General features: G+C 37.9%; 1 protein-coding gene across 4 annotated transcripts in view; it reads left to right on the top strand.

Annotated features, from left to right (window-relative positions):
- Positions 1-25,013, top strand: part of stard8 (StAR related lipid transfer domain containing 8) — an 88,948-nt gene that overhangs the window by 21,519 nt on the left and 42,416 nt on the right. For all 4 annotated transcript variants that reach the window (XM_079814845.1, XM_079814843.1, XM_079814844.1 and 1 more), the window contains 2 exons: positions 12,539-12,610; positions 24,131-24,212. In XM_079814845.1, coding sequence (XP_079670971.1) covers positions 12,539-12,610; positions 24,131-24,212 — 154 coding nt within the window. The remainder of the gene's footprint in view (positions 1-12,538; positions 12,611-24,130; positions 24,213-25,013) is intronic.

Genomic DNA, 25,013 nt, shown 5'->3' with positions numbered 1-25,013 from the left:
CGTTTTTATTTGGAAAGACTCTGTACAGCGTATCTTTCTTTTATAAATATAATAAAACTAAAGACTTTTCGGAGATATGAAGGATTCAATACAACTCTAAAGGTACTCAAGATTGACATAAGATTGACAGAAACTGAGTGTGATACCCCCCCCCCCCCTTTTAAGCACGTGCACAGGGAGCTAGCTTCGCGTGAGTATTAAGCTAAGTTATTTTTCATGTCTTTAACTGTCAAATACACACAACAAGGTTATATCAAAAGCACACAAAGTTCACATAAGCACAGTCGGTTATGTCTGTGAACGTGAACAGTTGGGAAAGAAAATTAAAGTGTAAATTAGATCTGCGTATTAAAGTGACAGCAGCGTAATATACAATACCACTACCTACTGCTATATATGCTGTTAATATGAACCAAACAACAAAAGAAAAACAGAAAAAAAAACAAGTGTGAACCACTTGAAAACCCTTGACAAGTGCTTGAATTTCACTCTACAAAGTAACCCTGAGATGAATACAACATTAAAAAAAACATTTGACTATTTCTGCCACAATACCATGTGGTGTTACTACATTAAATCCATGGTGAATGTTGGTGATTTGTGGACTGAAACCCCTGATCTTCGCTCATGGCTCAATGTTTATTCTGGTTTCCACATCAGCGCTGTGTGATCTGATATCTGTGACCGAACGCTTCCAATAGATCTCGCAGTAGTGATGTTATTAATCCTGTGGTGAATTCAAACCATAGACTGTAAATAAATATGGACGTAGTGTCCGTGACGTCACCCATAGGATTCTGATGAGCCGTTCTGAAGCGCAAAGTAGGGACGAGATGGCCGTTGCCATCTTGGCAGCGCGTCATCGCGCGTCACTCCCGGATAACAGAAAATGGGCAAAAAGGCGGGACGTGGGTGGAGCTTAAGTGACGCGATGACTAACAGACAGCAGATAAATGGCTATCCACCTTTCACTCGAAATGGCCACGGCCTTAATTATGCAGAATTTTAAGGCTTTATATAATGTAAACGAATGAGTTATAAAAAAATTCACCCCCCTCACAGTTGTCATGAAGGGCAAAATGAGCCGTATAGACCAAAAGCACAATTTGTACCAGGCTGTAAACATGTTTTATTCTGCTCTAAAGTTGGCCATTTTAACATGGGGCTCAATGAGATTCTGCTCCCTACTGGATCCTGTCCCTAGCGGCCAGTCGATGAATTGCAGTTTGAGGCACTTCCGCATTGGCTTCAAGAGAAACTGCGGGAGGTTGCCACTTGATTCAAACGCTTTCTCACTGGATCTTCCAGCTCTGTGTAGAAGCATGTCATGTCATGTGATCGAGATCGGCCCATGTATGAGCTCGCGCAGCTTAACGAGTAGTGCGCTTCCGTTCCGCTCTCTCTTTGTTTGCCATATGTTTCTCACATGTAACAGAAATGGCAGCTCTTATCAGTTGGGCACCAGTGCAACCTCCGTTTACCACGCTGGATGACGAGTCTATGCCGTGCGCACCAGTTTGCAGTCAACTATGCGAATGAGAAAATAATGCGTAACTGGTGCATGCTAAACTCAGCACATGTGAGCTGATCATGTGAGCGAAGCGCGCACTACTCTTAAAGGGTTAGTTCTCCCAAAAATGAGAATTAGCCCATGATTTACTCACCCTCAAGTCATCCTAGGTGTATATGACATTCTTCTTTCTGACGAATGAAATCGGAGTTATATTAAAAATGTCCTGGCTCCTCAAAGCTTTATAATGGCAGTGAATGGTTATGTCATTTTTGAAGTCCATAAAAGTGCATCTATCCATCATATAACTGCTCCACATGGCTCCGTGGGGGTTAATAAAAGCCTTGTGAAGCGAAGTGGTGTGTTTGTGTAAGAAAATATATAAAACTTTATAGACTAAAATAACTAGCTCGGTCAGTGGTGCGCGAGTCGACTTAAGTCATGTTAAAAGAGTAACCCCTGATGCTATGTTTTGTTTTGCTCTATCCTCTGCGCTTCTGCGTTCATCAATACGCATGTGTCAAGGGTTACTCTTTTAGCACAAGTCGACTCACGTACCGCTGACCCCCGGAAGCTAGTTATTTTATACTATTTTTGGGTGAACTAACCCTTTAACGCAGCACAAACAGACAGTCTTTTGTGATTTTAAAAAGGACACAAAGCCTTATCGAGCTTTCGATTTTGTTTGACAGCAATTGCGCAAAACGTAATTAAAGACCTTTTGTGGTATTATGAGATAAATAGATCTTCGGGCAATCTATGGGAAACTGTGCAAGCTGTTTCGAACTCCGTTCGTTCTTTGATTTCGATTGAAGTATATCAGGGCCTATATGGCTCTCTTAATGTAACACACACACACACACACACACACACACACACACACACCAGCATTTTGGTCATCTTAAACCATCTGCTCATGCACACACTCACACATGCAGAGCATGAAGTTAGGCTTACTCCCTGCACACAGCAGGTTCACACTACATTCAATTTACCAAAGGTCACTCCCCCCATCACACGCACACATATACCACACATGTGATACCAACAGGCGTTTCAAGCGCATTCAAAATGAGATGAAGTACTTTCCTTCTGCTCTTTCAGCGCTCATGGGAGCATTTAGTAGTGTTTTTCTTTTCTGCTTCAGGGTTTTCAGTGCTTTAAATGCCTCTCAGTCTAATTCTGGTTTGTTTTGTTAAAGCTGCAGGGATTACCCAGGCTTACTACAAATCACTCTCACCCGCTCAGCGCCGCTCTGTGTGCGGTTTGGGGCTGAGACTGAGTGAGTGGGTGGGTATCTTATTAATCATGCTGTTCACATTTCAATTGATAGTTATTGAAGTTATTTTGCACTAATCCAGATTTCCATCGCTTGTAAAATGAGGTTTTAAAATAGCTGTATAAAATCTGTGTCGGCATTTGGTCTGAATTTATAAACTTTTTAGCTGGTATGTAGCATGTTGGACTCAAGCTACAGCTCATGTAGAGTATGCTTATACTATACTATACTGGTAGAGAGAGAGATTTAGCAAAGTAAGAACAAATAAAAATAAAAATAAATCGAATGATGATTACTTTTGACAAGGTTGTTCAACAGTGAGTGAATTGCAACCACTAATAGCATTTGGTGCCTGAACTAAAGGAATTATGCAAATCAGCTAGCAGCACAAACCCTTCTACAAAATCCATGCTGAATGCAATCTGCAGTGTTTGACCACTGCGGTGCTGGCATCTGAATCAATTTTGAAGTAAAGTACATGACCCACCTGCTTTCTGTCAGTCGATGTGAAATGACATTGCGATTTTAGTCTTTTCTTCCCTATTGTGATGTGTATTTGAGAAACATATCTGAGTGAAACAGCTTCTGGCAAAAAAAAGAGGGCGTGACTTGATTTTGTCTGTTGGGAATTTGATTGGATCATTGTGGTTTGTTATTGCTGTGATCTCATATGGGTGACAGGTTGTTCTGCTTTTGTTTTGAAAAACACGTCACCAGAGAAAAGATGTTGCTACAAGTTATTTTGATGGTTAACGATTATGAGGGCACATGAATTTTTTAAAATTAATGATGTACACGGATGAATAATTTATAATAAATGCAGCAGTATTCCATAAAAAAAAAAACAAGATTAGTCAATTTGGCCTGATAACATAACCATGCATGTACTTTCTACAGCATGTCCTGAAGGGACAAATACACATCACACACTGCGTAAAACATTCTGATTTATCCTGTTGCAATCACTTGTATTCCCAGTGTTCTTGTTCTCATTTTGGCAAACTTTACGTTGAATTGCTGCCTAAATGAGGCAGACAATAAATGACAGAAATCAGTGAGATTCTTGTGTAATTGATCTCCTCTTTAGTTTCTAAAGCAGCGAGTGTGACCGTGAGCAGTGATGAGATTTCAAATATGAGAAGTTTGTGGTCGTTAAGATGTTTTAATGTTTTTAAAAGAAGTCCCTTATGCTCGCCGAGGCTGCATTTAGTCAACACAAAAGTATGGTAAAAACACTAATACTGTGTGAAATATTTTTGCTATTTAAAATAACTTTTCTATTTGAATATATTTTAAAATGTAATCTATTCCTGTTATGGCAAAGTTGTATTTTTAGCAGCCATTAATCCTGTCTTCAGTGTCACATGATCCTTCAAAAATCTTTCTAATATTCCGATTTGGTGGTAAGGAAATCGAAGTTTCTTACTGTTATTGTTAAAAACCAAAACTATTGTGCTTCTTAGTATTTTTTTGGTGGGAACCATTATTCTTTTTCAGGATTCTTTGATGGAAAAAAAAGTTAATTTTTTCTGTTAATTTTGACCAATTTGACCAATTAAATACAGCCTTGCTGAATAAAAATACAAAGGAGGAACCAAAGTGATGCACTTTAGAGGATCTGAAAATGGTTTCTTTGCAGGTCTAACAAAAGACAGATACTCAGTGGCAGGAGGTTAAAGTGGCTGTCAGCATAATTACTTAAGCACACAAGTGATCATTTTGAAACATTTTAGAACATCAGTAATGGAGAAAGAAAGATGGCATATGACAAGAGATTGTGTAGCATGCATGTGTGTCAAATCAATTACCGGCTAAAAAAACAAAAAGTACAGTTTTCTTTAAAAATGCTATCAAAACATTGTTGAATTGCTGCTGCATTGATGTCTACATTGGGAGCTCATTGATGCATTTGTGGCCAGAATTGCAATATGATTGCAGTCATTTGCTATTACATTTATAAAACCCCAGGAGTTGCTTGAAAAATCAATTCCGCTAAAACTGTGCACATGGTCAGAAGTTTACATGATTGTACAGACTTTCTGATATCACATTTGTTTTAATGAATCGGAGTACAAATTTGCATAAAAACATCCCTGATTTTTCCATGAGAGATTGTCTTGCATTCCTGCCCTGTATAACCATGTTTCTGGTGCTCAAATAGTTGAATGTGTAGAACTAGCCATGTCAAGATGGGCAAGGGACAGATTATAGAGCTCTGTGGTATACAGGTCTCATATCAACACACAGAGACGCTTATGAATGCTGTAAAACCTCAAAGCATGTTCTCGAAACAGCTGTGAGAGGAATGCTGATACACACAGAATACTCGCTCTATCATTACTCTCACATGCTTTATTTAGCTCAGAGCTGTGGCAGACATGTCTTTGGGCTGTATATAGATGATATGGATGTAGCACAGTCAGTGTCTCAGACTCTAAACCATGTTGGGCAAGATGTTGAGCGTTTGGTGATTTTTAAATATTTATCTGAAGTTACTTAGTATACTTTTTACAGTGAGGAAAGTTTATCATCACATCCTTGTTTTATAAAACATCAAGCAATTCACACAATTTGACAGCTTATGCTGATCTGCGAGCAGAGAAACAGAATCATCTGGGATATCCTAGTTTCTCATTTACGCTGATGAGGATGCAGCAGAAATTTTAATGTAGAAGCAACCGTGCGTAGAATCTATTGTGTGTATGCACATATTCAGAGAGAATAAAGTTGTCATTTGATGTTAATTTTATTTAATGGTCGACATAGATTAAAATAATTCAGGTCTTCTTGGGTTCGTTCAGAAAAAGCACATTTGTTTTTAAATGTTAGAGACGCGAACCCGAATACTTTTTGTGTAATAACGACTTTATTCAACAATCTCTTCTCTTCAGTGTTACTCTCCTACACGATTCACATAAGCACCACAACACCACTGTGAATAGTGAACCACTGTGAGTCACATGGACTATAAAAGCGATATCTTTACTCTCTTTCTGAGCGTTGTGTTGTTGTCTATGTAGGGTCAGAAAGCTCTCGGATTTCAACAAAAAAAAATCTTAATTTGTGTTCCGAAGATGAATGAAGGTCTTGCGGGTTTTAAACGACATGAGGGTGAGTGAGTAATGAAAGAAATTTCATTTTTGGGTGCACTAACCCTTTAAGTGCAACATGTGCAGTGCAAGTCTGTCATATAGGGTACATAATATTAGAATGAAAACAATACTGTAAATTAATGTTGTGAGTTCTTTGTATGCCCATGTTTTAACACATTGTTACGGGATAAGCGCATACAGAACGGAGTTACACCTTCATATAAGTTTGCTTGTGCATTTGCAGCTTTTTGCTTTGTGCAATTGTAAGTTATGTTATGTTTATTTTGTGTATATATTTGATTTATCTCATATAGGATGCATTTGGTTAAAGGGATAGTTCACCCAAAAACGAAAATTTGATGTTTATCTGCTTACCCCCAAGGCATCCAAGATGTAGGTGTCTTTGTTTCTTCAGTAGAACACAAATTAAGATTTTTAACTCAAACCGTTGCTGTGTGCCAGTTGTATAATGCATGTCAATGGGGTCTAATTCTATTAGAGTAAAAAAAACATGGACAGACAACTTCAAATTAAACCCTGCGGCTCGTGACGACACATTGATGTCTGAGAGAAACCGAACGGTGTTTATGCAATTATATCACCTCATATCAGACAAACGCTTCAGCTTTCCAGACTGCCATCACTTCCCGTGAGTGAGGTCAAAATTCCGGCCGGGTCATAGGTATATACATAGATACCTCATTAGTGCCTGCGTGGATCGCTCGAATGAGGAATCTATGTATACATATCTATGACCCGGCCGGAATTTTGACCTCACTCACGGGAAGTGATGGCAGTCTGGAGAGTCTGGAGAGCTGACGGCATTCGTCTGATATGAGGTCATATAATTGCATAAATACTGTTCGGTTTCTCTCAGAAACCGATCGTTTCTTGTCTTAAGACAAGGGGTTTAATTTGAAATTGTCTGTCCATGTTTTTTTTACTCTAATAGAATTAGACCCCATTGACAAGCATTATATGAGTGACACACAGCAACAGTTGGAGTTAAAAATCTTCATTTGTGTTCTACTGAAGAAACGAAGACACCTACATCTTGGATGCCTTAGGGGTAAGCAGAAAAACATAACATTTTTGTTTTTGGGTGAACTATCCCTTTAAGAATTAACATGGTAAAGTGTGCCGATGTCGGCTGACAAATGGAGACCTAATCACCTCTGAGTCTTAGGAAAAACGACCAATGGAATTGGTGAGTGAAATTTGCATGCCAAGCTACTCCCCTGTACATACGGTGTTATAAGATGGTGGCACGCATCCACTCATTAGGTTTATTCCTGGGCATTCAGCGGGTGGGGTAGTTCAGGGTTCGAGCAGGAGGGGACATAATGTCTCCGTTCCCTCCATCAGGGAACAAGGGTTGGGCCCGTTCACACCAGGAACGATAACTATAAAGATATAACTATATTAGTGTCCACATCAACGAACGATAACGGTTTGTTTATTCTAAGTTTGGGCTCTGCAGTTTCAATGTGTGTACAACGTCATTGAACATGTACTGTTCTTGTTGCCTTTACACAGCTTTAAAAAAGCAGATGTCCTCAGCATGCTATGTTTCGAGCAAATCTAGCTAGTGTAATCGATCTAACAGTGAATTTAGCTGACATAGTCAATATAGTGGAGTAAAAAAAACAACTAGTCTTTTTTGCTGCAACTTCAAGACAATGTTGTCGAAACGAGCGCTGAATACCTAAGTTAATTTAATTTTACACGGTTTGCTAGCCTGGCATAATGATCTCATCTCCGTTAATACTTCTCACCATGTATTCAGAGGGTATGAACGATTGTTTTCTATATGTCCATTTTCTGGAAAAGGGGGTTTGACTTGTCAAACAGTGGTGGATTTTTCTGGACCTCTGCGATTAACTTCTCCTCAATGTCGTCTGTCATTTTAAATGCGCAAGCCCTTAAATTGGAATGGATTCTGATTGGCTGACAGTGTTTTATCGTTCAACAGCTGAAAAAAAAATATTCTGAAAGTGATCCCAATGATATTGTTGCTCTATATCGTTATTGTTATAGCTGTGGTGTGAACCCTGCTATTCTTTAATTTAACTCTTGGTCTGAACGGACCTTTACTTCCGTAACCAATACATGAAAGTTCCTTGGCATGCAAATTCCACTCACCAAATCCGTTGGCCATTTTTCCAAAAATCAGAGGTGATTTGGACTCCTATTTGTCAGTCGACACAAAGTCGTAGTGACTGACAGATAGGGAACTCAAAATATAATGCCTTTTGCCATCATGCTCTTTTATTATTGATATCACTAGAAGTCAAATTATCATAGAAAAGGTCAGTGGTGGGGCGATGAATGGGAAATTATTATTAATACTTAGAGATAACTGGAATAGAAAATCTTCATCCATGAATTTTGCACATGCAGTGGAAAACGATGACCGTGTTATAAAATCAACCTCACAAACAGATTTTTTTGCAAGGTCCACTCTAGTGGGGAATGCCACTTTTTTAAAGTACAGCGATGACTGTCTATCTCTGCCCTACTGTCACTTTGAGCTTTCTCAAATGTGTCCATGCATGGAAGAACATCATAAAAGAAACATCTCTTTTTATCCTGTAGGAGATTTATCTATACCAAGAGAATACAGTAAGATTAAACATTCAATCATCATCATGTTAACCCACAGCACCCCTATCCATAATTATCCCCTCATTTTAATACCATAGCTCTTTAGATTTCCTGTTTATTGAATGAAGAAAGAGGGAGGGGTGGGAAAAGGAAAAGAGAGGGAGGGGTGGTGGAGAAGGAGAGGGAAAAAGAAACACTTTACTTAGGGGGTTTCCACCTTTCCTGAGAAGAGAAGTAGCTACTGGAATGTTCATGTTTTATGCCTGCCTGGACCTTCTTATCAATGGGAATTACAACATCAGTGATTCCTGAACATACTAATATCAGTAATAGTAACTGTTGTAACGTGTAATGATTGACATGGAGAAAAAATGTCAATAATGATGATCAATTCAAACTCTTGCCTATAGGGTTTCATTTTATGAAAATTGGCAGTTGTCACAAAGTGTGCATTTGCTTATTCACGGTATGAAAATGACAGTGAAAAACTTCCAAGCGGATGTAGAATGTCAAGTGTGTGTACACAAATCCTTTCCTTCTTGAATGTCTGTCAGACTTGTCAACCTGCGTACAGCCGTACATATGCATGCAGCGGAGAAAATGTCAGAGAACTGTGAGGCTGATACCACCAATCTCCATCCCATCTAGAGGCATTAGAAATGTGGGCGTCTGGGTGGGAAAACCCAGAGCACTGTTGGGAGTCAGGGAGTTCTGGAATGCTGAAGGGGCAGAGTATGGAGGCAGGAAACAGACGAAGCTGATCTGATCCTAGGAAATCTATGTGTATATGTATGTGTTCAATGCTGAATCCCTTTTGTGTGTCTTGTTTTGTATATAGGAAGAGTTGCAAATGATATGTATAATAAATTAACACTCGTATGCATATGCTAATTATTTCTGAAGTCTTTAATTAAACACCATTTGTTTTAGAGAGTTGTTAAATCTTCATCTGTTCATTTGAACACAATTTTGCTTCCGTGTGCCACAGATTGTCCTGAAGGGCTTTCAGCAGACTGTGTCTGCCTTTATAAATAGGCCAGAATTTCAGAGCCCAACTCACCCTGACAGCCATAAATGCTTATGAATACAAAGACTATTACTGACAACACTTGCAAGCTGTCTACGATTCTTTGGGAATCGTGTTAAAATAGTCATAACATCAAGTTCTTGCCACAGCTGCTGTTTTGATTGACTGACAGGGTTATTCTGTTGAAAAATGTTGGTTCCCCACTCCTTGCTTCATGCTGCAATGTCATTGGCTAGTCAGTTTACATTTGGATCTGATTGGCTAGCTTCCCAAATGACAATGGTTTATGTGCAGAATGTTTATTCTAACGTGAAATCTTATTGTTGATGCACAAAGAGAAAATGATTTTGGCATTCAGTGAACACAATCACAGGTTAGTCATGGATTTATCAAATGCATATTCTGATATGCCATTCCCTTATATTTTACATTCCATTGGGATGATTTTACAGATTTTATGCCTTTGTTCCTTCCCCAAATGAAGATGACTCTTTCTCAAACTGTACCTCAATACTTCCGAGGCTAATTACTGACATAAGGAGCATGTTTTTACTGTGTTTACTAGTGCTATGTGAACTGATTTGTTCTGTCAATCTGACACCAACAAAATCAAAGCGCTCTCAATGGCTCCTATAAACATGAAGCATGTAATTTCTCTTGTGCCCTCGCAAATCTAATGATAGAGATCACTGCTGGAAAATTAAACTACTGGAATAAACAAATAATCCCAATGGAGTATGAAATATGCACCAATGGCATATCAGAATATGGATTTGATGAAACCATGATTAACCTGCGATTGTGCAATGACATGTTTGAAATCCAAAATCTCTCTCATATTCTGACAGGTTTAAATTGTGTGTTTTTTTTTTTTTAGATGACTTGTTTGATAGTGGGATCTGTTTCATTGCTCCTTAGATTGATTTGATTGTTTCCAGATAGAGGCAGATGAGAGACTTTATGTCAGGATTGATTTTTTTTTCAGGGCCAATCACTTCAGTTTGTCTCGTTTCTTTAAAGGTCTGGTTGTCGAGTCGGGTAATTACCAGTATCTTAATGCAAGTAAACAGTAGTTTACATTGTAGTTACAGTTGTTTAATATGATACATGGGAACTGTGTACAGTGATTCCCAACTAGGGATATGTGGACATGGGAAGATTCCAGGGGGCACTTGAAAGCTTGTGATTTTTTTATTAACTATAAAACAGACATTATATCATAAAGTAACAGTGCTATCAATAGATTAAATCGAAGGATTCCATCTAAAATTACAACATGGAAATAAGCTATTTTCTGTGCTTGCACACTAGACTATCAATTCATTAAGTGCTATAAGTAAATAACTTGGTATAAGTATAAGTGCAGTAAATGGTAAAACTATTCACAATACAAACTGAGTGTTTATGATTACGATAATAAATTATATGATAACATAGCAGCTTTATATTAATATTAATGCTGAATATGACACAATTTAATAGAAACACATTTATGTTTTGTCTACTTAATTTGTCTTTGTTCTGTTATACTGTAGTTTTTTTGTCCTATTGCTTTGCTTGTAATTAGTTTCTTTGTTCTTATTTTATGTTTGTTATGCTACTATTCATATTTTTGTGATATTGAAATTTGTGATGAGATTTATGAAATTTCAATGGTATCCAAAATTTTTATATAATTTCAACTTTATTTAAAGTAGGACATGGCGATTGCAATAATATAATTTTTCTCGATAAAATAAAAGTTCGATAAATGTTCAATATAATGTTTATGCGCCAAAGTGGAAAGAAACAGCACTACTCATTTGAACCCCGCCACACGGACCATTTATCCAGTCGTTTTGATCACAACCACTAAACAGTTTCAATCTACAAATCACCGTAATTTACCTTGGATTTAATGTAGTAACACTAGTAATATAATATAATAATTACAGAATAATTAAATAGAATTATTTACTTAATTAAGTTACCATTTGTGCATTTTAATTGTCACTAGATGTATTTAGGCTACTGTTTTTTTTGGATCATCATACATTTTCATCTGAACTCAAGGTGCTAAAAGGTGCATTTCTAAAAGACCAAACATGTAATATTATTGTTCTTGAAAATCAGCCTCAGGTTGTACTTGCATCTGGGCTGTTATTTCTAAGATCCTCTCATTTTTTGTTGTTCCTAAGTTGGTTAACTGACTCCTATCACCTTACCAGTTTCCATGGAGATCTCAGGCATTTCATGCCAGTCTGAAGGCACTGTCCATCACATGTGCCATGTTCCCCTGATGATTGGTGACAGCTGGATGAAGAACATTGTCTCAATGATCACAGTTAAAGTAGAATACCCTAAAAAAAAAAAACAGCGCAATTCCAATAGGGTCCTCACACCATCGGTGCTCAGGCCCTAAAAATATAAGTAATATTCTAGCACATGATTATTATATTTTAATCTCAATAGGTTTCATTTTTGCAAAGTTTGTTAGATCTTTCGGTGTCACGGAAAACCAGCTAAAAATTCCAGTTCTGCTCTCATTACTATGCTGAATGTTTTTTCCACAGACAGACCTAATAATGTGACCACAGATTATCTAAATAACCTTAAACGGCTCTTATTCACAGTAAAATGAGTCATCAAATCAAGTCTAATGTATTCTGAATGTCTGGATGATAATGATTAATAACATGAGCGAATTGAACGAATATATTATCATATTGATTTCATTAATTCATCGCTCTCTCTCTCTCTCTAGAATCTTTATTGATTTTCGTTATTTCAAAGCTATGGAAGATCTTCTTTCTTTTGACTTGATTTGGTGTTACGATGGGGCTTTGTGTGAGTTTATTGAAAACAACTTGTTGCTCCCATCTTGGAATAAATTTTTTTTTTGTTATTTATTCATTTTCAGTTTTTAAGGTATTTATTTTTATTTTCTTGAAGTAGGTTTTGACTTGATTGTCTAGACAATGTGTTAATATTTGTAATAAAGTTTTTTTGAAAATCAAAATCTCTCTCTCTCTCTCTCTCTCTCTCAGAGCTGGAGGCGAAGGAGGCCTGTGAGTGGCTCCGAGCGGCAGGATTTCCTCAGTATGCTCAGTTCTATGAAGGTAATCCAGAACTCATCCCCTCCATGTGTGTCTCTTCCATTCACCCCTTACCTCTGTGCCTTTTTGTGATTCGGTTTTATTTTCATCTGGTTTCCCTCCATATTGTCTCTTTAGAAAGGTGCAGAGATGTGAATGGAAGCGCTCCACTGCAGGAAGCTTCAATGTTATTGTGTTTCAGGATTAGTGATTGGGGAAATGCATGTGAGACCATATGGCTTTTGGTTCAAATCCCTTTTGGGTTGTGAGTGTAAAGTCATGCTGAACCAATGAGCGGTCCACAGCACAGGTGTTGCAGATGTTCAGAGCTTGTTTTAGTCCTGCTGGTCTGCTTCCCCCCCAGAGTATGATTTGTGCCATTTCACACACCGTGAAGTTAAACAAATCTAAAAGCTCATGCATACTCGGTTCACAGGCTATAGAGACTGGAATAATTTTAAGAGAAATTCATTTAAATCTAAAATAATTGGCATGGTTCACCCAAAAATGAACATTCTGTCGTCATTTACTCACCCTCATGTCATTCCAAGCCCTCTGCCTTACTTTCTTCTGTGGAACATAAAAGAATATCCTGGCCACCTATTTTCTTTTATAATGAAAGTGAAATGAGGACAGGTGCTGTCAAGTTCCACAATGACAAAAAAGCATTATAAAAGCCTTTTGAAAAGTGATTCATATGTCTATATTCCAAGTCTTCTTAAGCCACAGTCGTCTGAAGCATAAAATAGCTTTGTGTGATGAAGAGAACTAGGGATGCACAATATAAACATTTAGATTTTTGACATTTAGATATCTTTACCATTATCTAATGCAGAGTCCACATTACACAATTTCAAAGTCGTCGGATCACTGTTCTTTTCACACTGGTGCTTTTCACATTGGATTTTGGCTTGCTTAGTTGGGGACACTAAACATTCAACTCTATTACTGATCTGCTTGTATTGACACCACATGAGAATTGAACTGAGCTGGACGATGATATCACCGTTTCCTCCAGCACGGCTGTCCAGCTGAATCCAATTTTGTTGCATAATTTTCCTGTTACCACTGTAAAGCTGCTTTGAAACAAAATAGCGCTATAAAAATAAAGGTGACTTGACTTGACACTGCATGACTATCTGTGGTAGCATTCAGTTGTTTCTGTGTGCACTTAGCACGATGGATCAGCAACAGGGGGTTTCACATTGCATGACTTTACAATTGGAAGAATTGCAGACAACTCTGTCTATTCCGCAACTACGTTTCACAAACAAACACGCAAGAAGTGATAAGGTAATAACACAAGATCACGCGCGTGTGAGACCGGAATTGTTATTAAAAATGATAGCCCGCAAGAAACTTGCGATCTAAATTGTCTTTGCAGTGATTTGCAGCGAAAAGGAGAAAAAGACAAGAGTTGGAGGTAAATAAATAATTTTGCAATGTGCTGCTGTTACGGCTGGTCAAGCAAATGTTTGTGCTTTTGTTTCTGTTTGATATAATTGTAAAAATATCTATTATAATACTGATATTCTGGTCCATAACTTCCCGAACCTCCCGCTGCCCTGTATCTTGCTCTCTCATTGGCTGTAGGTCATCGCAGATGTAATTTTCAGTCAGAACACATTTCAGCAATTTTGAATCGCAGACAGGTCCAGATATTTAGCATGCCAAATATCTCACAGGCGTTTAATCAAGGTATGCGACTTTTATGACTTGTCCAATTTTCATGATCAGTTTTTCATCTGGCATCAAAATTCTGTCTATTCATTGTATGCATTTGAAATATAGAGTTGGGTTCTGTTTTAATGTACCCAAGTCGTGTAACAAAAAAAAAGTGTTTAATAGGTTTGTAGGGCTTAATGTCTTTTTATTAAAGGGGTACTTCAGCGCTGGGAAGATGAATGTGGATTTAAACTGGGTCATTTATGTAGTAGAAATGTGAAATTATTTTTGAATTTGTGGCCTTCTAGACTGAGAAGACAGAAAATGTTTTTTTGTCTCGTGGGTGAAAGACAACTCCCAGAATGCACTTGCTTCGCTGCCCTACGAGGCCACTCCCTACACCGCCCCCAGTGTCGTTTTGATCTTCATAATAATACAATAATTTTGTTCAGTTAGAGAATAAACACTACAATTAAAAACTGAACGTGTCTTTTCAATAAAGTGTGAGTGAGCCAAACGAAAGTCACGGCAGAAACGCAGCAGGAGTCAGATTTCATTCAGCACGAGAGGGAAGTAAGATCTGAGCAGAGCTGAGATAAGCGTGGCTGTCATTCTCAGCGTGTGTCCAGTCTGGCACGTTTTCTGATCGCATATGGAAGCTAAACTTTCATAGGAATTCATTGAAAAGTTGAAACACTCACTTTTATCTGCACCGCCCCGTTATGAATGCCCGAGGCCGAGCTAAGATCTCGTAAGATCTCTCCCCTGTGGGCGGGTTGAAAACATGCGGAACAGCTCCCTCTACTGGCTGTAGTTTTTAGCCTCTGGCCAAAAAATCCTCAGATGACGCAAAATGACGATATTTGCGTCATTGGAGGATTTTTTCCAGAAATAAAATGCCTAATTCTCTCGTCTCAGGGGGATATGAGGGGGGAAGTACCATAATTCAAATATACTACGGGGTTTCTACTGATACAAAGCCTAATCTCTGCTACCCTTTAATTAACCATTTGTAAACTTATGTTCACTGTTAATTTTTATAAATATAGTATTTGTATTAAATCTATATTCATTGAGTTAAATCGAGAATCGAATCAAATCGAGAGCTTGAAAATGGAAATCGAATCGAATTGGAACATCTGAATCGATACCCAGCCCTAGTTTTTAATTGTTAACCCATAACATGAAAATTATCGGCTTATAGTATCAGACAAAATTCGGTGTGTCACTAAACAGAGCTACATTTGTATCACTAATCACAAAGAATTTGTGATCAAGACAGGAGACATTGATTTCAAACCTGAAGGCCTACATTTTTGAGTCTGGCACCCAACCGTCATGTGGAGAAGGCCATTCTTTATATATAAAAAAATCTTCCACAGTGGAAAGGTTTGGAACGACAAGTTGAAAACTGAATCTTAATTTCTGGGTGAGTTATTCTTCAAATCTGTGAACAAAAACTTCTATCCTAAACTCATTTGAGGTCTGGGCATATCACACTAACTATTTCTCAAAAGACCACACTGTTTATGTTAGCTTACTTCTTGATTCTTTTTATTTTATTCATACAGTACCTGCAGGAATCTGTTGGTGATAAGTCTGCTGTGTGAAGCAGCAAGCAGGTGTACCTGTGACCCAGACAATGACGAATTCACAGACAAGTTCTAATATTAGCCTGCTCAGATTTCACTGGCAGGGCTGAACCTACACCTAAATGCAGATAAATCTGAATTTTTTTTTTTTTTTTTTAAAGATCTTGCCTCATAGGCTTCATGTAATAAGGATCGAAATGTCTCGGAAAAACCAGCCCATAATAACAGAAAAGATTTTTTGTTGTTGTTGTTGTTGAAATCATGGTTCGATATTCATTAGTGAGCCAGGGTTCTGCCAGGTCTATTATTCCTTATGTTTAGAATCTAAAAACATTCTGTGCTACCTTCCTAATTATTATGCTTTCCAATGCTGAAAGAAAAAAAGTTATCATTATTATTATTATTTGCTAATTAAATACCACGGATGAAGATAATTCAAAGATGTAGCAGAAAGTCTTGAATACAAAAACTGACTTTATATTAAATCAGGATGTCCACAGCAAACCGTTTGGCAATCTGTTCAAGGTAGATTAAATGAAGAGGACCTGTTTTTACTTTTACTTTTTGTCCGCAAGGTAGATGCCATATATAATTTTATGCAGATGAAAATGAGGCTGTGAGGGATAGATGTAGTTTTTGCAATAGCATGTGCTGTATCAAGGTGTAGATCACGTAATTTTCAAAACTCATAATTTTCAAAACCATTTTATGGAGGTTTTTGTCTACTGAAAGTCTCTTGGAAAGAGGTTTCATTAGCTGAATGACCAGTAGTTGTTAAACAACAGTACAATCCATTGAACACACTGTACTTCCATCCTTCACAACCTTATTTCCTTAAGAAAATTGGAAACCTTATTTCCTTATCAAATATGACTATGGTCGATGTAAAGACATATCTCTCACCAGGAGTGACACCGTTTTTATAAAGCTGTGTTATGTTAAAAGCAGGGATGCACAACATTTAAATTGTAGCTTGAGATCCATGATTTTTACACAATACCATATTCATTATTAAAGGTCCCATGGCATGGCATTTTTCTATTATTTTATAGTGTTTTCTGAGGTGTACTTATATTATTAGTATGATTTTTACATCATAAAATGTCATAAATAAAAGGCATTTTTTCTATACTGCTGTTTGCCCTGTGGCTGAATGCCCTGCTTCAAGAGGCGTGTCTGCTGTGAGACTTCAGTAAAAACGCCCACTGTTGTGATTGGCTGACATCTTTGCATTTTAAATGAGCGGAGGGGGCGTGGTTTAACGAGGCACGAGCAGGCACGAGTCTGCCAGAGAGACGGATGGACCCGTGTTCACTTCTCATCAGTTCTCTCAGCATGTCTCAGTTCAGGGTGAACTGTTGTAGTTACTAGCATATACTTCAGGTTATTAGTTTATTTCTAGTCGGAGGGGCTGTCACTCATGTCAGAAAGTTAGTAACTTTAGTAAATTATGGATCAGCGCTGACTCGAGACGCGAACCGTTTAGAACGATTCAGTCCGATTTGGTGAACTGGTTCGGTTCACTAAAAAGAACTGATTCAAAAGAATGATTCGTTCGCGAACCGGACATCACGGAGACGAAGCGATTGCTAACAAAGTTATTTATAGTAACTACTGAGTTATGAGAGCGCTGACAGTCAGCGCGAGTTTATTGTGTTTGTATCTGAGAGTTCTGAATAAACACGAGTCCCAGTCACACCGAGTCCGTCTTCATCATTATTCTACCAACTTTGTAACACATGCAATGTACCATTACAGCGAGATGAACGAGTTAGTAAGTGTTGAGTATAGCATTATTTCTAGATATGTTCCAATCATATGAATAGCGTCATTGACGCGCATTGAGTAACGTTACACAGCGCAAACAAAGACACAACAGCTGTAATCGAATGTAATCCAGTTTATTGTGGGGAAAGCTGGCTAGCCTAGCCGGATACCCTCACGCTTACCCTCCTTCTGCTTAATCTCACGCCGCGTTTGGTGCCTCCGCTGTGGGCCAGATGCAGTACTGGGGGTCGGGGATGTTGGAGGCCGAGCTTCGGCGTGCGTGAGGTTTATCTCTAAAGATGTGACTGCTGATGTTAAACAGAAAAGACTGTATGCACATTTTAGAACAGATAGACGCGACAAGGACGTACAAAAACACTGACTCACAAGATAGAAAACACGAAAACACCGTTCTGTCGGGAGAGAGAGAAGCCGCTGCGTGTCCACAAATAATAAATAATAAGCTACACATAAGAAATCAATGATCACAGATCAGAAGGAACTGAAGAAAGACTTCTGTTTTCATTTGTACATCCAAACACTGAGAAACTGCCAGTGTTCACTCGTTCACAAGTAACGTTAATGATCTCGAGTGTTTGCATGGGCGTGCCAGATTCTCTGGGCGGGGGAAAGGGAGGAAACCGCTCCTGCTTGGACGTCAAACCAGGAGACTTCAGGATTGGCTCGTCTGGCCTGTCATTTTCTCAAAGGCAGAGAGAGACAGCCAGAACTCGGGTTTACACCGATCAACATTTCTATCCACTTGGGGACAATATTCAGGCTAGGGGAACTCATATTAATGTTGAAATACCTCATAAAATGAAAATTTCATGCCATGGGACCTTTAAATATTTTATCATTGTTGCTCATAACTGGACTTTTAAGTGTATTAAAGGGTTAGTTCAACCAAAAATGAAAATTAGCCCAGGATTTACTCACCCTCAAGTCATCCTAGGTGTATAGGACCTTCTTCTTTCAGACGAATAAAATTGGAGTTATATTAAAGTCCTGGCTCTTCCAAGCTTTATAATGGCAGTGGATGGTTGTTTAGTTTTTGAAGTCCATAAAAGTACATCTATCCATCAAATATCTGCTCCACACAGCTCCGGGGGGTTAATAAAGGCCTTCTGAAGTGAAGCGATGCATTTTTTTAAAACTTATCCATATTTAAAACTTCATAAAGTAAAATATCTAGCTTCTTCCAGATCGGAAAAAAGCGTAACTGGTGTGCAATGTCATCAGACGTAACGTAAGCATTTTGAACTGCGAGAGGCACCACACTTTTTCCATAAGTTGAATACGGAAGGTGATCTGGTGGAAGCTAGATATTTTACTTTATAAAGTTTTAAATACGGATATTTTTCTTTCACAAACGCTTCAGAAGGCCTATATTAACCCCCAGGAGCTGTGTGGAGCAGTTATATGATGAAGCAACAAGTCACTGCCATTATAAAGCTTGGAAGAGCCAGGACTTTTTTAATACAACTCTGATTGTATTCTTCTGAAAGAAGAATGTCATATACACCTAGGATGACTTGAGGGTGAGTAAATCATGGGCTAATTTTCATTTTTGGGTGAACTAACCCTTTAACTTTGAATGTAGGCTACAGCACAACGAAGTCAGACATAAACATAACAATAAACACAATTAAGCCAGACAAAACATAACCAGTTATCCAACTTAAACATGGTAGAACCCCAAAAATCAAGAGGATGGAACAAAACCCAGTCGGAGCCATAATATGCCGCAGACGTGTGCAGTATAAATAAGGGGTTAGGCTGGGATCCCTAAATTCACTTGAAAAATTTTTGGTGTCTAAAACCTAAACTTAAAAAAAAAGTAAAGGCCCTGATATACTCACGTTATATTGTTAGCAAACATCCTGACACCGCATTTAGATGAATATGGTAATATGTGTTACGCGCTTTCCTTTCAATTACAAAATAAACACACAACAAAAAATGACAGTGATGAGAAAACAGCAGTTAAGAAAGCATCTGATCATAGCAATGTGGATATTTGCATGAGCTCTGCAATTCGGCACTCCAGTTAAGTCACGTCATGTTTATTTATATAGCACTTTATACAACAAATCGTTTAAAAGAAAGCCGCTTTACAGTATTAAATATGAAAAAAAACCAGTATCAGTTTCTCTTTCAGTTAGAATTACCTTTAGTGTGGTGTGGTGCGGTGTTACCTGTAGCACCATTTTTTTAATGCACGGGTCAGTGCATTATTGTCTGCATTAATTCTGAAATAATCCTATTTTTTATAGCTAATAATCACAGTAATGTATTCATTTTGTATATCTAAAATAAATAATTATCATTGTTTTATTGCTTTCAAAATTCTTCCACCTGCAAACTGATGAAACAAATTTTAAAGCCGAATGCAGAAACACTTCCGTTCACTTCTCATTTAAGCAACCTGACAAACACCTGTCATCTGCTTGGCTTCCTCTGACAGATTTGTGTATTTTCCTGCTGCATGTCACAGACTAAGCTGGCAGTGACCTGACCCACCTTGGCTGTGACAGAAACAGGGATGTGCTGCATTAATGATATGCCTGTTGCCGGGATGTTCGTGGCGTTGAATTGGATTTTTTGGCTACACTTTATTTTAAGGAGTCATTGTTACAGTGTAATTTATATATTTAAGTACTGAGTAATATTAATTAACAACATGTACTTACTATGGGGTTATGGTAGGATTAGAGGTTGGTTGAGGGTTAGTTGCATGTAATTATGCATAATGTACTGTTATTACTAAGGTAAGTACATGTAACATATGTAACAAGGACACTGTAAAATAGTGTTACAGATTTAAAAAAAAAAATGTATGCCAATATATATCAAAGCAAACTTGGACTCATTCATCCTCGTGACTATGGCATAAACATAAATCTAAATTAACTTTAAAAAGGATGTGACGTTAAAAAAGCAAGACTTTGATCCAGTGACAGATCACAGAATAACTTATGAATTTGTATAGTCAGTACAAAGGCATTCTGTGATCTCTGTTGTGTATTGATGTCCGTAATAGTAAGCGGTTTCCCACTTTTATCTTGGCATCGTCCCCTGATGCTCTATTAAAAACGCAATAGTTGGCGCTGTGTTTTAAAACAGCAGGGATGCTGGTGTGTGTCTGTGTTGAAAACAGCCCTGTGTGTAATATTATCTTTGAAAAGTGACCGTATGGCGATAAACATTTGATTTATTGGGAAAATAAATGAGGCCAATTGTTGTCACTTGCATTTTGAGGCTTAACTACCATCATCAAACAGATGCTTCGGAGTCTGGCTTCCCCCAACCCTGAAAATAGCCCTTCATTTCAAAAGAGGGAAAGGTTATATTATTTTCTGTATCTTCATGTATGCTTGTATTTTTTAGGAAAACAAAACATTAAATGCAGTAGAGTGGTCTGGATGCTCTATTTGTTGTTATTTGTTCATGCATGTCTGGAATTCGCGTTCTGAATTTGAGTAACGGCACTGATTGGAAATTGTCTTTCAAGCACAGAACAAGTAGAGAAACGTAAGTGTTTGGCTGTGTGTAAGAAAGTTATGAGTGTTCCTTGAACTGCTGCAATAAGGATGCTTATAACAAAGACTTTTTGAGAGGAAGAGACGCAAAGTACTTCTAATTTCTGATAAACAAAAGAAATGTCAGCTTCACACTGACACTGTGTGTCAGTCTGAATTGGATACTGTAGAATTGCTTAGCTTGACTTAAATTTGACTTTGTTTGGCAGCAGGTTGATTTCTTTTTCCTTTGTTCTTGTGGTGTAAGCTGAATGCTTTCTGGCAATCTTCCTGTACTACTGTCATTAGTTGGACCTGCGACTCAAGAGGGGAAGGAGGTTGAAACAAAAGCTGGAAACGGGACACCTCAGCAATGTTGACACACTCAAACACGCACACACATACATGCATACAATACACAGGTATACACACACACCACACTGATATTCTGACTCTGTTCTATCTAAAATAGTGCTGCCCTGGTTGTTATTTGCCAGTACATAATTGTTTTTCCAACTCCTTTTTAAAGAATATCACTAATACAATGTAAGACATGACTGCTGTTACAGCTGTTTTGTTTAACACAATAACACAAAAATAGTTGTGATCAGAGTATAATTGATGAAAGTACCACTACAGACCCCCAAGAGGTCATAGACCCCTCTTGAATTCCTCAAAGTAGCAATATATTTTTGTTGTGTTGTAAATGTACTCCAAACACACATTAGCCGTTGTGTTAACAGGGACATGTTTGAATCTGACCTTTTTATGTCTCAATCTCATCCCACCACACCCTCTGTCCACTTTCCTGTCTCCTCTCTATTGTCCTCTAAAAAAAAAAAATTATAATAATACAACAAACTCCTATATCTTTAGCCGGTCCCTCCTGGGGACATTCCCTCTGGATGAAAAGTTAAATGTATCAGTCTGTTGCACTTAAAGAGCTAAATTTAAGAGTTCCAACCCATTTTCAGTGACCAAACTGAACAGAGTAAAAAGTGTTTGCATTGACGTGTACCTGGACTTTAAGTGAACACAAATGTGTCTCAGTCCATATCACATTCAAACTGGGGTTTTTGTGTGTGGGTTTTTGTGTGTGTGTGTGTGTGTGTGTGTGGGCATGTTTTTGTGAAATATCAGGACACAAATGTGTATAATGACATGGGTATGACATGGGTATTACAAAAAGAGGGTGAAATATGAGGACGTTACCCATGTCCTCACTTTTCAAAATGCTTATAAATCATACAGAACAAATTTTTTTTCACAGAAAGTGAACTGCACAGTCTCCTGTGAGGGCTAGGTTTAGGGGCAGGGGCAGTGTAAGGGGATATAAAATACGGTTTGTACGGTATAAAAACCATTACGCCAATGGAATGTCCTCACATTTCACAAAAACAAACGTGTGTGTGTGTGTGTGTGTGTGTGTGTGTGTGTATATATTAGCTGATAAAAGCATTTATTTTCACTATCTGCCAATTGTTTAAAAACAGCTGATGATCAGGGCCAAGAAAAAACATGTCAGACTGAAACTCATACTGTGTGTGAAGAAAATCTTTATTGTGTTGAATTTAGGGCTGTCAAAGTTAACGGTTAACAATAACGGATTAACAGTTAAATAAATAGCGACCCTATGAATCACCCATAGTTCAAGCAAGGGTAGCCAGGTCTGCGTTTTTTTTTCTCTACACCAAACATTTATTTGTAGCGCGCCTCCCATCCAATAAAAGCAAAGAGCTTTGTGCTTTGTCACCTGATATAAAACAAAGTGTAATTTCTTCAACTTAAATACAAGTTATAGCATAAATAAACATCCATGAATATCAGAAGGTATTTTGAAAGATACAGTACAACTTACCAAAAGAATCATGTCTCATGTAATCACTCAATCAGTGTTTCAACCGCAGAAAGACGCCATTAAAACAGCCTGTGAACAGTGTCACTTAACATTTACATTAACCTCGCTATGGGTGTGTGTAATTTACGTTGTAGAAGAAAACATCAAAGTTTAGTCAAGGTATGTTTACCACAGGGTTTATTTTACACCTACATCGAAAAACCCCCACTGCAAAGGAGTCTTCCAGGTTCTGATGTCATACCTACACCACTCTATTGACCCTTTAACACAATGATCTACACACAGAATGAATCCAAATCCATAGGGAGGGGCGCATTGTGAAAGTTGATTGTAAATATCTGAAAAAGTGGCTTCAGGGAATATTAAACTGGAAGGGTGGAACAGAGGGTTGGAACGTATTGGGGATAATAAGGGGGTGTATGAACACCAAAATCGGCTGGAAGCGGACCTCTTGGTTGCTCCTCAGGTCGAGCAGGGCCTGGTGTTGCTCTTGGTGGAGGACCGCGATGGACGAATATATAAAAAATTAGACCACACGAATGTTTTGTCTTCTACAGAATGCCTTTTCAGATCCTTAGAGTCTTTTTATTTAAAAGAAAATAAAGAAATGGAGCTATCAAGTGCAACAAAAAAGGACTTTGGAATAAAAATAGGAATGCATTAAAATCAAATTAAAGCTTTGGGGTGCACGCTCATCTCAATACAGTTAACCCTAGCAACCAGGGGGTATAGGGAGGAGAACCCAATGACTACAATCCTTTGCAAGACTATTAAGCAACGGGAGTTGTGATCAAATAAGTCTGAAAAGCTTTGTCACATTTATGCCCACCCAAATACCTAAAACTCTGAAAAGATCTGAAAGGCGGAGATATTAATGGGTATTCCAAGGCTGCCATATTGATGTGCATTAATTGCATTTACTCAAATGAAAGATTTTCTAATTTTGTGTATGTTTAAGATCGCATTAATTTTTTATTTTTTTATGTAGGTTAAAGTTGACGTCATCTGATGTTTGTGTGGTTAATCTCTCTCTTTTGCTGGCCACTGGCTTAAATGTTACATTTAGTCTCAGTAGGTTTTAATTAGCCCCATTGTGTAGTTGAATGAATGAATTAATTGGTGCGTCTCTGTGTGCCCTCAGCCTCTCTGTTCCCCATTGAGATCTCTGCTGTGAGGAGAGACCATGAGTTTCTGGATCAGGACTCTCTTAAGGCATTGTGCAGGTGAGAAACCATTGCATATTCACTTAAATATTAATTACAGCACTTTTAAATATATTCCATCCTACATAATAATCCCATCTGGTTTGAGTTTCACTCCTCCTTTATGTGACTGCACCCATGGCATTAATCAAGCTGGAATAATCATAAAGTATACCAAGGGTGCTTTTATGACATATGTTTAATAACATGAGTCACATGTCATGAGAGGGCATATGTCAATTTCTATAGTCTTTCGATCACCATGGTGTGACAGTCCACTTGTGTCAGCATGTCTTGCTGTGCTTCATTGTTCGGTCTGTCCTTTTTTATCATCAACTTTATTCTTTTTTTTTTCACTCTTCCATGTGGAATAAGTGATTAAGTGACTGGTCACACCTGCAGAAGTCACATTGGATTGAATCTTTTCCAAAAGATAGCGAATAAACAGAAGAGAAATTTATATTTCTCAGGTGTCAGCCCTAAGGCGATAGAAGAAGAGACTGAATGTACCATTTGTCCCACAGTGGCTAGTTATGCATTGTATGCTTGGCTGCTAGCTACTGATAAAAAAAACCCATCAGGGCAGTTCGATGAATAAAGAGAATGGAATCAGAACCACACACACATGGCTGAATCATACACATTATATATATATATATATATCTCCATACATTATCTATATTTAAAGGTGTGTAGAAAAGGAAGCTGGATTTGTGTGAGCTAGTTAAAACTATCTTGATTTTAACAGTAAAAGTCTGTTAATTGTGAGTTATAATAATAATCATGAGACACGGGCCGTGATGGTAAACTGTCCATTGTGCC

The sequence above is a fragment of the Gobio gobio genome (genome assembly GCF_949357685.1).
Source record: "Gobio gobio genome assembly, chromosome: 4".
Lineage (NCBI taxonomy): Eukaryota > Metazoa > Chordata > Actinopteri > Cypriniformes > Gobionidae > Gobio > Gobio gobio.
This window is presented reverse-complemented; position numbering and strand designations above follow the sequence as displayed.